This window comes from Dermacentor albipictus, chromosome 5 (assembly GCF_038994185.2).
Source record: "Dermacentor albipictus isolate Rhodes 1998 colony chromosome 5, USDA_Dalb.pri_finalv2, whole genome shotgun sequence".
Taxonomy (NCBI): domain Eukaryota; kingdom Metazoa; phylum Arthropoda; class Arachnida; order Ixodida; family Ixodidae; genus Dermacentor; species Dermacentor albipictus.
In genome coordinates this window covers 149,701,101-149,713,745 of record NC_091825.1, presented here as the reverse complement: position 1 = coordinate 149,713,745, position 12,645 = coordinate 149,701,101, and the positions used below count along the sequence as shown (strand labels likewise).

At 44.7% G+C, this 12,645-nt stretch overlaps 1 protein-coding gene across 1 annotated transcript in view; it reads right to left on the bottom strand.

The window, feature by feature from the left end:
• LOC135915275 (uncharacterized) overlaps positions 1-4,200 on the bottom strand; it is a 182,863-nt gene extending 178,663 nt beyond the window's left edge. The window contains exons 1-2 of the mRNA XM_070539464.1: positions 4,127-4,200; positions 2,112-2,202 (exon numbers count right to left, since the gene is read on the bottom strand). Coding sequence (XP_070395565.1) covers positions 2,112-2,125 — 14 coding nt within the window. The 5' untranslated portion in view covers positions 2,126-2,202; positions 4,127-4,200. The remainder of the gene's footprint in view (positions 1-2,111; positions 2,203-4,126) is intronic.
• Between the last annotated feature and the right edge of the window lie 8,445 nt (positions 4,201-12,645).

Below are 12,645 nucleotides of genomic sequence, written 5' to 3'. Positions count from 1 at the left end.
GTCGAACTTGGCTTTCATAAAAAGCAGCGAAAAAGCAAATTCATTTCATTCTTGATGGTTATGCAGCACTCAAAGCTGTTGAGATTATTGCTATATGTTGACGTAGCAATTTTCTTCATTCTTATTTAAGGATGCTGGTGCTAGAAACCTGTTAAATGTGGCCCTCCTCCATCCCCCCTCCACCATTCTGCAAATGTGTTTTCAAGTCATATTGACGTCTCAGCTAACGTTTGCTAATAAACGCCTATAAAATGAGCGACAGAAATTTGCCGTCTTCTGCTTGTTTTGAAACCTATCCCGACGATCCTTGGTGTGGAAAATGCGAGAACCACTACTCGTCACCAACGCACCATTTAGCTTTTCGAAAAGCTAAAGCTTGTTTCTGCACATCTGGCAGAAACGTTATCGCTGAAGACTACCGCTACTTCCGCAATGAGGAGGAAGTGAAAGATTTCAACGCTGCACGCATGTGTTCCAAGGTCGTTAGACCTCACTAGCATTACTAGAAATTGCTTGTTGGTCATACAGGGAAGTAGCAGTCATGTGCGACGTGGAGCGCGCATTCTAGTCATGCATCTACGCTCTCAGAATGGGACGGCGACAGCAGACATTGCAAAAACGGTCTGGTGCCTGTACAGGCACTCGACTGTACATACGTTGTAAGCAAGTAAAATGATGGTTGCTACTCATGTGTTTTCTGTGCAACTACTTATGAATTTGTTTTCCCTGTCACGGGTTTTAATTCACAAGATTTGAGTTCTAAGTTTATAGCCAGGTAAAGCCGAACATGCTGAAATTTGTGTTGTAAAAAGGTAATTTTGGTTACATTTCTTTGTTTAAAACAGCGAATGCGGAAGTCGAACGCGCAGCACATTATGATGTTTCATTCGAGGCCCTATATACGCACTTGCGACAAAGTCAATCACCTCTTGTTTGTGGATGTCCTAACATTCAACGAAACCAAAAATAAACTCAATAATAAGGAGGAGATTTTGGCAATAAATTGAGCGGCGCACACGTAAATACCCCAGGAGATTGGGTTACTTAGTTTTCACGTGGTTTACGCCTTACAGAAGCATAAGCGAAGAGCAACAGATACCGATAATGTGATAAAGTGCTTAAAGACCTTGTGATTGGCGTAATATAGCGACAATTGCTTTTTCTCCAGAAAACCGATAACTAACAGAACCGCTTCTTTATTATTGGCTTCTTAAATGGTATCTTTATATATAGGCATGCGCGAAGAGTTCGAACGTTTTTCATACTTCGGGCTGTCGATAGGGATTTCCGGAAAGTCTTCGACTTACCACACTAAAGAAATGTTTCTGGCTTAAAAAAAGAAGAAACATTTAAAAGTAAAGCTCCTTTTTTTTTACGGAGTGTTTAATCGACCGGAAGGAATGAAAATATCTCGACTTCCTTATAAAACCTAACAAAGGCGACAATAGGGAGGCAAGTGTATCGACCGGAAGAAACATAAATTACAATGCCGGCTCTACCACGCTGCGCGGCTATACAGCGTGGCATTTTTTTCTGCAAGGCACTTTGACTTATGCATCAGTTGATGCAGCAGTATACAGGAAAACATAAATGACACAAAGTGTAAAACGGAACTACTAAAACGATCTCGACTACGGGTGCGTATCCGTAAAAGAGGCTAGCACAACAGCACTACGTACATCGTCAGCAACAAGGTTGTGATTACTGCAATAACGAAATTGTCTATTCGGTACATTCTGATCTTACTACATCTTCGACTGTTTCGCTTGCAAGAATTGTTTATCTTTCCCCGATAGAGGCGTGAAAACCACGACAAGTTTATGTGAAATGAATGTTCCGAATTGCGGTAAGGATCAACACATCGCTCGGTATCTCTCTGTGTGAAATCTTGCTTCCATGAATTTGTAAAAAATTTACTGTCACCAATGCATGTTGCTGAAACGCCTAATGAAAACAGCTAGTGTATCCGTGTGTCGAAATTACTTTTCTTTTGTGTCTGTACACGTAGCCAAACTTAAAGCTCTGCACAGTTGCGATACATGCAATTTACAGTACTTTTACGTATGTTATTGGCCAGAGATGCTGCTAACGAAAATATATATATATATTACCTTTCTGTCTCCATTTGACTGTGTTGTCAAGTTTCAAAATTTCAAGTCATGCAAGGAACCATTGAAGGGAGTTCGAGGTCGGTGTGACTGCCTGCAAAGGTTCACACATCAGCGGGCTTCGACTTGGACAAAATAAGCGAAAATTTCGCTAGCTGAATTGGCTAGTGGCTCTAAGCGAGCGTTACAACACAAGTGCTCGTGTAGGGCAGTAAAATTGGCCTTTTGCTGCAACTGGTATATCGATTAAGGGAGTGGCTCCTTGACTGCTTGGTTTATTGCAAAGTCAGAAAAATTTGAAGCTACTTTTGTCATAGTTCTATTTCTGTCCTAACTTGAGCAGAATACTAACGCTTGTGCCCGCATGGCTTACGGCTCACAATAACTCGCGAGACAAGACGTTGAACGCTTTCGTGAAGACATCTACTGTGGGTTTTGTTTGACGGCTTCTACCTGTACTTATGACGCGCGTTTCGACGGGAAGCATCGTGTAATGCTCTTTGTTAGCTATGCATAGATGCACAGATAAACTATTATATCTGTACTCGATTCTTTTTGAGAGAGATGGCGAATACCCAGTGACAATGAAACAGACGCTCAGGCGGAGAAATTGCGGGTCTCGATCGCCAGAATAAACCCACCTGTAGCTACGACACACCACCACCAGTGCAGTGTAGTCATTGTGATCGATGATGAATGTTTACCTAGCCTCGGCCGGAGCTAATTCAGGAATCTCAAAAATATTGCCTTACTTTCAATGTAGAAAAATGGTAATGTAGGCCTCTTTATAGCAGGCTATCCCAAAATTTAATATACGCACGCTACTCAAAACGCTACTCAAGTAAAGAAGGAAAACTTTCACACATTTCACAAGGTGGAAATCCGCACATAATTTGTTACGTAAAAGCAGCATTCACAGTTGCGCATGAACCTGTTCGCAGAGAGTCCCATCGCCCATAAAGACTATCAAAAAAAGAATTTGTGCACCCCGTAGACAAATCAGGTGCAGGTCACGCACGCTGGAACCTAGAAGAAGGGGCATCTAACACTTAGGACAACGAATATGTAGGGTACATTGAGAAAGCAGTTAGGGTAACAAGAAACCTACTTCGAGAACAGGGATTGTGAATGCTAAGAAACGGTCAAACTACCACAAGACGTTGCTAATTGGTCAAGTGCTAAACGAAAAATTAATTGGGCAGTTGGAGAACAATTGGACAATTGCAAATCAACCAAATAAAAATGCGGATTGATTTTGGCCCTAGAAATGTGCATTGAGCATTTTTTTTCGTAGTAAATGTTTTCTTTCTTTTTTGTTAATGAATGTCCGCTCAGGAGAGAGTTAATAGGGCTACTGGAGCAAACACAGCTCTGCCAGTTCGAATGCAACATTAATTAACACTTCACGACCCTAGGCCAGCTCTCCTCTCTTCGAAGCTGGCGCCCTGAGGCCACTGCCAACTTCGTCTCGCCCGTGAGAAACCACGCGTCCGCTTTCATCCGCCCAGGAATCGATCACTCCATCTCAAGAGGCGCACGCTGTGCCTCAAATTCGTGTATACGCATATTGAGACGAGATGATGGCTCGGGTGAACTCCGCGATTCACTAACCGACTTCCAAGATCCATTGAAATAGCCAAACCATCCTGAGTCATTGAATACTCGGTCAGTTAAAAAAAAAGAACTTACCCGCTGGGCAACATAAACAAAATGCGAAAGGCGTCACGCAGGAAATAAAATTTTATAGCAAGAGCCTGAAATGTTCACAGGCAAAGACACAAACAGACGTATCCTATGCACGTAAGGAGAGAGACAAATACAACATGTAGGATTGAGCTTGTAATCAGCCAGATCCCAATAGCGTAGGTGATGATTTGGTGTCTTTGCTGTAGAAAACGCGGCAAACAACTAGAGCACAGACCACAACTTGCACGTTTTGTGAATGGGTGGTACAGTTCTTTTCGCCACAGAGAGTGGTAGAGGTTAGGTCACGCAATACTAGCTACTCTGGAACGTACCGTGTCAGCAGTAGCGTTGCGTGCCTTGTCTTGCCTAGCGTAGCATAGCCTAGCCTAGCTCAGAGACCAACCTATGTTATGGGGCGTGCCCACTACGTGGGTTTAGCGTTGCGTCTTCCTTTCCCACTACACTTTTGCACTTCGTCGTCGTTTTCAGATGCAGCCTCTACGAAGAAAGTAAAAAGTCTGCGCAGAAATAGCGAATTTCGTCGGCGCCTTCTCTTCATGGTTCAGATGTGTGCATGTGGCGGAGCAATATTCATGCCAATTCATCATCGGCTCACCATCTTGGTTATTCAACGGCGTAAGCGCCCTCCAACGAGATGTTGAAGTTGAAATGTTGTTGAAGCACGCATGCTTACACGCAGGTACGCAGCACTCGTGGCTAAATTAGACGTAGTGAACCATGCACGCTCAAAGCTACTTGCGTTAGCCAGTACCACCGTCTTCCCTGCGACTAAAAGAAGTATCTGTGTTTGAAATAGCAGTGCATATAGAAAGAAACCAGCCATGGTTGCTCAATGGCTCTTGTGCTTGGCTGCTGAGCACGAGGTCGCGGAATCGAATCCCGGCCACGGCTGCCGTATTTAGATGGGGGCGAAATGCGAAAACACGCGTGTATTTAGATTTAGGTGCACGTTAAAGAACCCCAGGTGGTCGAAATTTCCGGAGTCCTCCACTACGGCGTGCCTCATATTCAGAAAGTGGTTTTGGCACGTTAAACCCCATAATTTATTTTTTTTTAATATAGAAAGAAGGCAAGAAGTATGAGACACTCCCGCATTAGTTTTGTCTAGAACAAAAGCAAAATCTACATGTTAAGATGTACTTCATAACTGCGTCAGTTGAGTGGTACAGAATTTCGAACGTGGGCAGCAAAGTTCCACAATTCCGTCGGCGCGTGGAGGTTCAAAGCGTAGCAGAGTGCATGACGCCAGGAGCGCCTCTGACACGTGTCTCAGCTCTGCCGGAAATGGTTGATTGGAAAATCTTTTGCGCTAAAACTTGTCGACATTCTCCCGACAGTCTTGCCGTGGTTTGTATGATGCAACCTTTCCACAAGTGTACTTGTCCACTTATCGAAACGTTGGCTCCCGCTTTAACCTTTTTCTCGTTTTGTTCATTGTCTTGACTTTCCATCTCCCGCTTTCCCCGTGTTTTCCCTAGTAGCTTAATACGCATTCTAAAGAGACACAGAACGTACGTACAGTTATAGAGGCATGAGCAGATCACAAAAAAGTACATTTTAATGGCGGGCAGGAGAAAGTCAACCGTTTCGCAGATACTGGGTGGTTTGTAATAGCAAAAGGGTTGCAGTTTATGACTCAACGGCATGGGTCACACAAATGCTTTTCAAATACTGTATTGAGGAGTAAGTGCGTTGTTCTAGGTGACACTCCGCATTATATTCATTCATTCATTCATTCATTCATTCATTCATTCATTCATTCATTCATTCATTCATTCATTCATTCATTCATTCATTCATTAAAAAGCATCAAAAGGCCCACTGAGCGAAAACGCCGGTGTCCATAGCAGCAAAATGGCACTTAAAGGGACACTAAAGCACAACAATAAATCAGTTTAGACTAATAAAGCATCGTTTCAGAAGTCTGCAGGCAGTCATTTCAAAATAATTGTTTGATTATTAGATCAGAAAATGAAGGTCGAAGTATCAGTATTTGAATTTCGCGCCGAAACCCCAACACCGATACGTCAGTGTGACGTCAGGGATTCCAAAGTATGTTTTCGCATTTGGGCCGCGTTCGCTCAGTAGAGGTCCCCGAAACTTGCCATGTTTAATATTTAGTTCCTTTAGAACGTAATGTAGTCAATCTGTACCGCTATATACTTAGGTAGTCCCTAGAAGCTGCCATCAAAATTCATGACGTCACAGCGACCAGGTGCGGGAATCTCAAGGAGGCGTCGCCACCCGTCTTTCGTTCTTGCGTGTTTTCTGGCTTACCAAGCGTCTTATCGTGGCAAGAGTGGTGTTTTTGGTGTCGTAGAGAGGTAGTTTACTGATGCAGAAGAAATCATTTTTCTCTTCAGTGTCCCTTTAAATTCCCATTGGCTGCGGCGTCATGTCCCGAGCGTGCCTCGATGGAGCGGATACGATGACGCGACGCCGCGGGGCGAGACGGGTTGTCGTTGGCGAGGCAGTGGCGTGACCGGCACGTGTGCGAAATTCTGCATGGGTCCTCGTGCTTTCTTTTTAAGTGCTTTTTTAAGTGCTTTTTTTGTGCTTTCATTGTTTCTTGGCTTGCCCCGGGAAGTAACCAACACTACTTAGAGGCTCTTGTTCAAATTCATATCATAAAGGAAAAAAGAGGTGGATGGGATCGGGAACGAAGGAAGAAGGGAGCGCGTAAACAAAAGGTACCTATATCTACAGCGTACGTCCAAAAGGAGTGCAGAATCAATAAACGTATTCCGTCGCACTCATGCACGTACGTGACCCGTGACAGAGGAGTGGCGAATGAGATTGTCATACACACGTGCAAGCACACAAACGATTCGTCGGGAAGCGCGCACGCCACAATCAACTTCGCTTTTGCCCTCGATGATAAGGGGACCGCAACGACGGCGGGGTGGACGGCGTCGCGGGGCCACGTTTCGTTTGTTCCGGTGCGTCGTGTTCAATCCTGCTTTGTACAAGCTGGCGCACGAAACAATTGCACCTCGATAAGTGAGCCGTTTGTCGACTGTAGAGTTACATCGATCGGCGCGAAGCGCTGGAAATATATAGATAACGAACTATTCGGGAGCCTGCAGTTCATAAGAGGTGGGATGAAGATGGCAGTTCGGAACGGGCCGCTTTGTTTGGTCATTTTTCGAAACGGGCCTCCCTAGCGAGCAGAAAATAAAACGATACATGTGCGTTCTTGCTGTACCGCATTTTACATGTTTCTAGAAAATCTGCGTTTCTCAGAAGAGGATTCTGATTTTACAGCCATTACAGAAGCGACTTAATAACGGAAAAGTTGCTGAGTGGTTAAAATGCGTGCAAAGCATTTTAGCAGGTTTTCGTGGCATGTAAGCGCTCTAACTTCTTCAAGGAGGTACAGACATCCACAATGTGGTAGCTTATTCAACAAACCTATGCTAAATGTAGCGGTGCACACTAGGTAAAACCAATGTCTGTTGAGTTCACACTTTGGCCGTTGCGCGTTCGGCAATATGAACATCAGCCGCTTTGAAATAAAGTAATCGCACTGTGCGCCCAATTCTTGTTCTATCTAGGAGGCGATGATAAAGCTGTAGTGCCCTCGTTTCCTATTGTGAGGTATATTTCGCAGTATGAATATTCGCGCAGAAAAACTTCATTTACCCTCCGGCTCCTTACAGCTGCGCGGCGTATTCTTTTTTTTTAGCTTTATCAGAATGTGACTGATTAAAAAGCTGATCGCGTATGTTTCGACGTCGAAACGTTGTCGCCAAGCTCTAGGGAATAAAAAATTACAGAGGCAAAAGCACCCCGAAGAACGACACACAGCCGCTTTGTGCGAGAGTATTTGTGAATTTGAACTGTTCTTACAAGATGTTGGTTCCACATATAAATCAGAGTTATGGGATCTTCCAGTGCCTTCCCATCTGTCAACTACAGAGGATGAAGCAGGATAGAAAAAAGAAGTCGCAGTTTCGCTCAATAGGCGAAGCATTGATTGCGACAGCAAATTAGTAGACACCTACACGAAGTAAGACTAGTAGTTTTATCGGCCGTATGTACTTGTACACATTCGCTTACTAATTAAGTTAACAAGCATGGTGCCACGCACGCACAACGAAACATGAACTCATCTCTTTCGAGATGTGTTCATGTTTGCGCTGGATGGAGGAAGCGTGGTAGCAGCAGCGAGCGAATTGACAATTCGTGCTGCCTCTCGCTTCAACGCGAACTAAGCGGCGAAAACACGGCGCACTCTATCAGCTATCAGCTATCAGCTGATAGCTGATAGCTGCGCCGAAGTTATTAGCGCCGAGAGTGCGCCGAAGCTATCAGCTTTCAGCGCACTCTGCCGCATCGCAGACCGCTTTCAAGACGGGACCCGCGCGGTCGCGCCATACGCAGCAGCCGCCGGAGCAAAAAACACTCTCTCCCCGTCCCTCCCCTCCCCCCAGTGCCTTGCGCGCGACAGAGGAAGGCGCGCTTCCTCCCCGCTTTCCTCCGTGGAACTTGAAAGATTGAGCCGCCATCGCCGGCTATCCGTTGCACGCTTTCACTCGCACATACAGCACACGGCGCGCGGCGACGATGTTATCGCCCTTATGCGGAACATCACAGCGACGGAAGAAATGCGTCTAGAGTGTCCATATAATTGCTATCGCAATAACAACTTGTACGGTACGTGCTATCGAACACGGGTGTAACCTCAGTGTGGCAATCGGTGATTCCACCGCAATGCCGCGACCTAGGTATGCTTAAGCGCTTGTGCACTCGCAATATTACAGTTTGACAGCAAACTTAAGAGGTTTCTTCCGCTTCATTTTTGTTGATTTCAGTGTTTATGAAAGCGAATTCTTGTTCACTCTAAGCACATTCTACTCTAACCTTTTATCTCAAATGCATTTAACGCATCCAGCGCCTTCTAGACGGATCTTACGTTAAAGAAGCTAGCCCGGCCTACACCATGCAGTATTGATTGCCATCGATGTCAGGTACTCCACGCAGATTCTCCCTCGTGTTTGCATATAATCAAACATAGCACATGTAATGAAGGCAAGGAATACATGTATAATGCACATAATGCACAGCTCCGCACGTCTTTTAACCACTATACTCTGAAGGGAGCTTGAAGCTTTGCAGGATGCCGCTTTGTGAAAGAGTTTCTCCATATTTGTCCACTATACCTAGAACGCTTTATCAGCTGTATAAGTCAGAACGAATCTTTAGACACATCATTACTCTTTTTTTTGCTTTTCTCTCTTTTGCTGGATCCTTATTATTGATGACGTCGGGATATCCGGCCATTTCGGTAACCTATATTTCAAGATACTCGTCCTTTTCAACAACATCATCACGAACAACAACAACAACCTGCGTATTTAAAATCGTGCGTACAGCCTCTTTTACGCTAGGACTAAGGAAGGCGGCGACACTGGAGGTTTTAACATGGTGAATAGGTGCAAACAACGACAGAAGTATTTCTTACAGCGCAGGTACCCCGCCACTTTTTGGCGCTGCTACTTCTGCTTTCTTGGAGTAAGTGGAAGTATTGGTAGACCCTCCCCTGCCCTCTCGACATATTGTAGCGAGAGGACACATCGCCAACGGTACAGGATACGACGGTGCTTGGAGTAAACGGGAAGCGGCGGCGATCTTCCAACAAATAGCCTCGACCTGAAGCCATACTGTCAGAACAGGCCAAAAGACGGAAATGCGACCATGACGGGAACGGCTTTCTCGTCGATTCCGCCCCATCAAATTTTTCAGGGACGGTCCGGACACATCATGTTGTCGCTTCCTGCAGCGTTCGTGTTTGCGTTATCATCCCTGCTAGCAAATGATGCGCCACTCTGTCCGGATGCGCGGTCGACTCCAGTTCCTTTCTCCGTGCATATTCCTGCGTCTGTTCGCAGCAAATCCCCAAGGAAGGAAGTTTTCGACACCGGAAGGCAATGTTTCGTATTATTTACCTTTTTTCTTCTTCTTTCTAATTCTGTTATTTTAGTGTCACTCTTTATTACCGTCATTTCGACTGTACGGGTTTTTGTTGTTGTTGTTAATCAGATATATTAGAAGCGCACGAGGAAATGGATCTTTAGCTGACCAAAGTGCGGTAAAAACGAGGAAGTAAAATCTCCTTGCAAATAATTATTTATGATCTACCTGTAAGATACCTGACAAGTTGTGGATAGCTAATACAGCGTGATTTGGTGCGTTTCTTTTACAAAACTCGACACATTTCATCACATGTAAAAAGAAACTTCAAACCAGCCCATTATCAAGCAAGACCGCTGTACAGTTCTAAGAAGAAGAGGAAGACGAAGAAGAAAGCGCATACGCTAACCTGCATATATATTGATTTATTTGAACCGAGCAGCCCATGGCATTAAGGGATTAGCTTCGGGAGGCTTTGGAGGCTATATTCGATATCAGCTAATCTGTTTCTACTTTCATTTAAGATTTCACGTTTTGAAGCTTTCAATGAATGGCTCCCTTTAGACTATCGGCCAGCGCCACTAAATCGCGGACCACTCGCGTGTGAAAAGAGTGCGATTTCCAATTACCTGGAGCCGGCTTCATGAACTCCGCCCTTCTCTATGTATGACTACAGGCAAAGAAATTAAGGCACACATTTTAACCGCTGAGTGCAAGCCTGGCTTGAAGATAGTTCGCTGCATAACACTAGAGAGTTCCCATCAGGGAATCTCAGCTTAGGTATAGTCGCGAATAATTGCGTCTATGAGAAATGGGGCCCTCACGCGGCATCCGACAGTACGTATATATAGAACATAATTTATTTATCTTTTACTGTTATCAACTTCCACCTATATGCGAAAAACTTGCAGTGTTAGGGTCGAATTAACGCAGTGATTTCAATGCTACTACTTTTCAAGCTTTCTCAGTGCTCCAAGCGACGCACTGACTACGCTATGGCCGGGATCGACTGGTCCTATACAATTGGCGATATAAATGCAACATAAATGAGCGAAAGGCAGATTTTGTTAGCCCAGCACTTGTGACCGTGTCTTGCGAGTTTTCATTCGCTCATGACGGCATCTACTTTTCTAATAGATGTTGACACATAGATACATAGATCTTGTTCATTGTTTGAGCTGCGCTTCAGTTAATCAAAGTCAGGTAGTTTCACCTCAAAGCTCGCCCTGTCGTCATTATGTAAGATGATGTTCTTGCATAAGCGCTGCAGGATCTCATTTCACGCGTGCACTAAGTGTTCTTTTGGACTCTGAGTCTTCAGCAGGCATAGCAATGCAATAGAGTTGCCGTACTGAACAATATGTCAAATTGAACGAATAAAGTGTAAAAGATTATAATTTTTATTTTTGTTATATATCAAAAAAGGCTCAGCTAATTTTTTTTATCTTTCTTTCTAAAGCAAGAACACTTGTAGACGTTGATGCCAAAACAAGCACTTGCGTGAATGGATGCTCGAATATAGCACGTTGCACTCTTCAGGTCATAAATTCCGTGATTAGGTTCATTGGATTGTAGCATACTGCTTTATCACGTTGTTACACAGCCCGATGACTCAAGACGATGGTCACAGAAAGAAAGAACGCAGAAAATGTTCCTTCTATTCGAGTCGATGCTTTTTTCTTCGTATTCGTCAAGATTATATCAACCTTATTGCTTTTCGCTTGCCTACAGAACCACTCGCTCAGAGCTTCTGTTCCGGATAATTATCGCAATGCTAACAAGGGACTGAGTTGTGGACAATGGTCTGACATTCTTTCATCTGCAACGTGACCGCAGCGCTATTCCAACTTTTTGCTTTCTTTCTTTTATAATGACACGCATTGAGATCAACGACGCGGCGTCCTTTGTACGGAAAGCTTCAAAGAGCGCCGGTTAAATAAAACAACAAGATTATCCTAATTAAGCTAATTCGTGCGCACTCTAGCCGCCTCTGCAGGTACAGCACCAGCCTGCTTAGGCAACGTCATCGTAATTCAGGCTATCCAGGATTAGATAGAATGTTACAACTCCCAAGGGTGGGGCTACAGCAGCGTCAGTGGCCTCGGGCGTTGCGTGTTGAAATCCACTTTATACGCTCTCAACTGCAGTAGTCAACTCGTGCTGTCTGCGTACACCATCTCATTAAATGCGTGCAATCTTGGAGAAACATGAACTAGCATCGAGTAGTCGTTCGCTGAAGCAACATACGTACAGTTCTTCACACTCGAGTATCGCTTGCAATTAACCTGTGCATATACGCCCGATTATCACACTGACTCACTGTGCGATAGACAAGGAACCGACCAAATTATCAGATATTTATTATGGTGGCCGGGCTTCCTATAATCAATTCTCGAGATGGTTTTTCACCACGACGAAGCTGCACCGAAATAAAAGAAACGTACCTGCGCTTCTATACTGTACCGCGGCTTGCTTTTGGCTCTTCGCGGTGAAAGTAAGCAGCAGAACGACATATCCTTAGCTTCATAAACATCGTTGCTACGCGACCGGTGCTTCAACTTGCCTCAATGCAAATGCTGCCATCCAGCAACGCAGCTACGTGGAGCTTTTGTGGGAGCTATAACTCCCGCTTCGTGTCGAGTAAATGCGATTTAATCCGCCGAGACTCGAAAGACTAAATGTCGCGCCGGCTCTCAGCGCAGCTTTCGGAACAGTAAGCTGGTTTCGCCGTCGCCGGAAATCGCGTTACCGACGGGGGCTTCGAATGCATGCATGTCGCGTGGTTACATCCGCATTTCCATATAGCGAAATATAAACGACTGACAGAAAAAAAAATATGTGCCCACTCTTCTTCAATACTTGCCGCAATGTTGCGATCTTGTGATTGCAAACGTCGCCATCCGTACGATTTATGCAA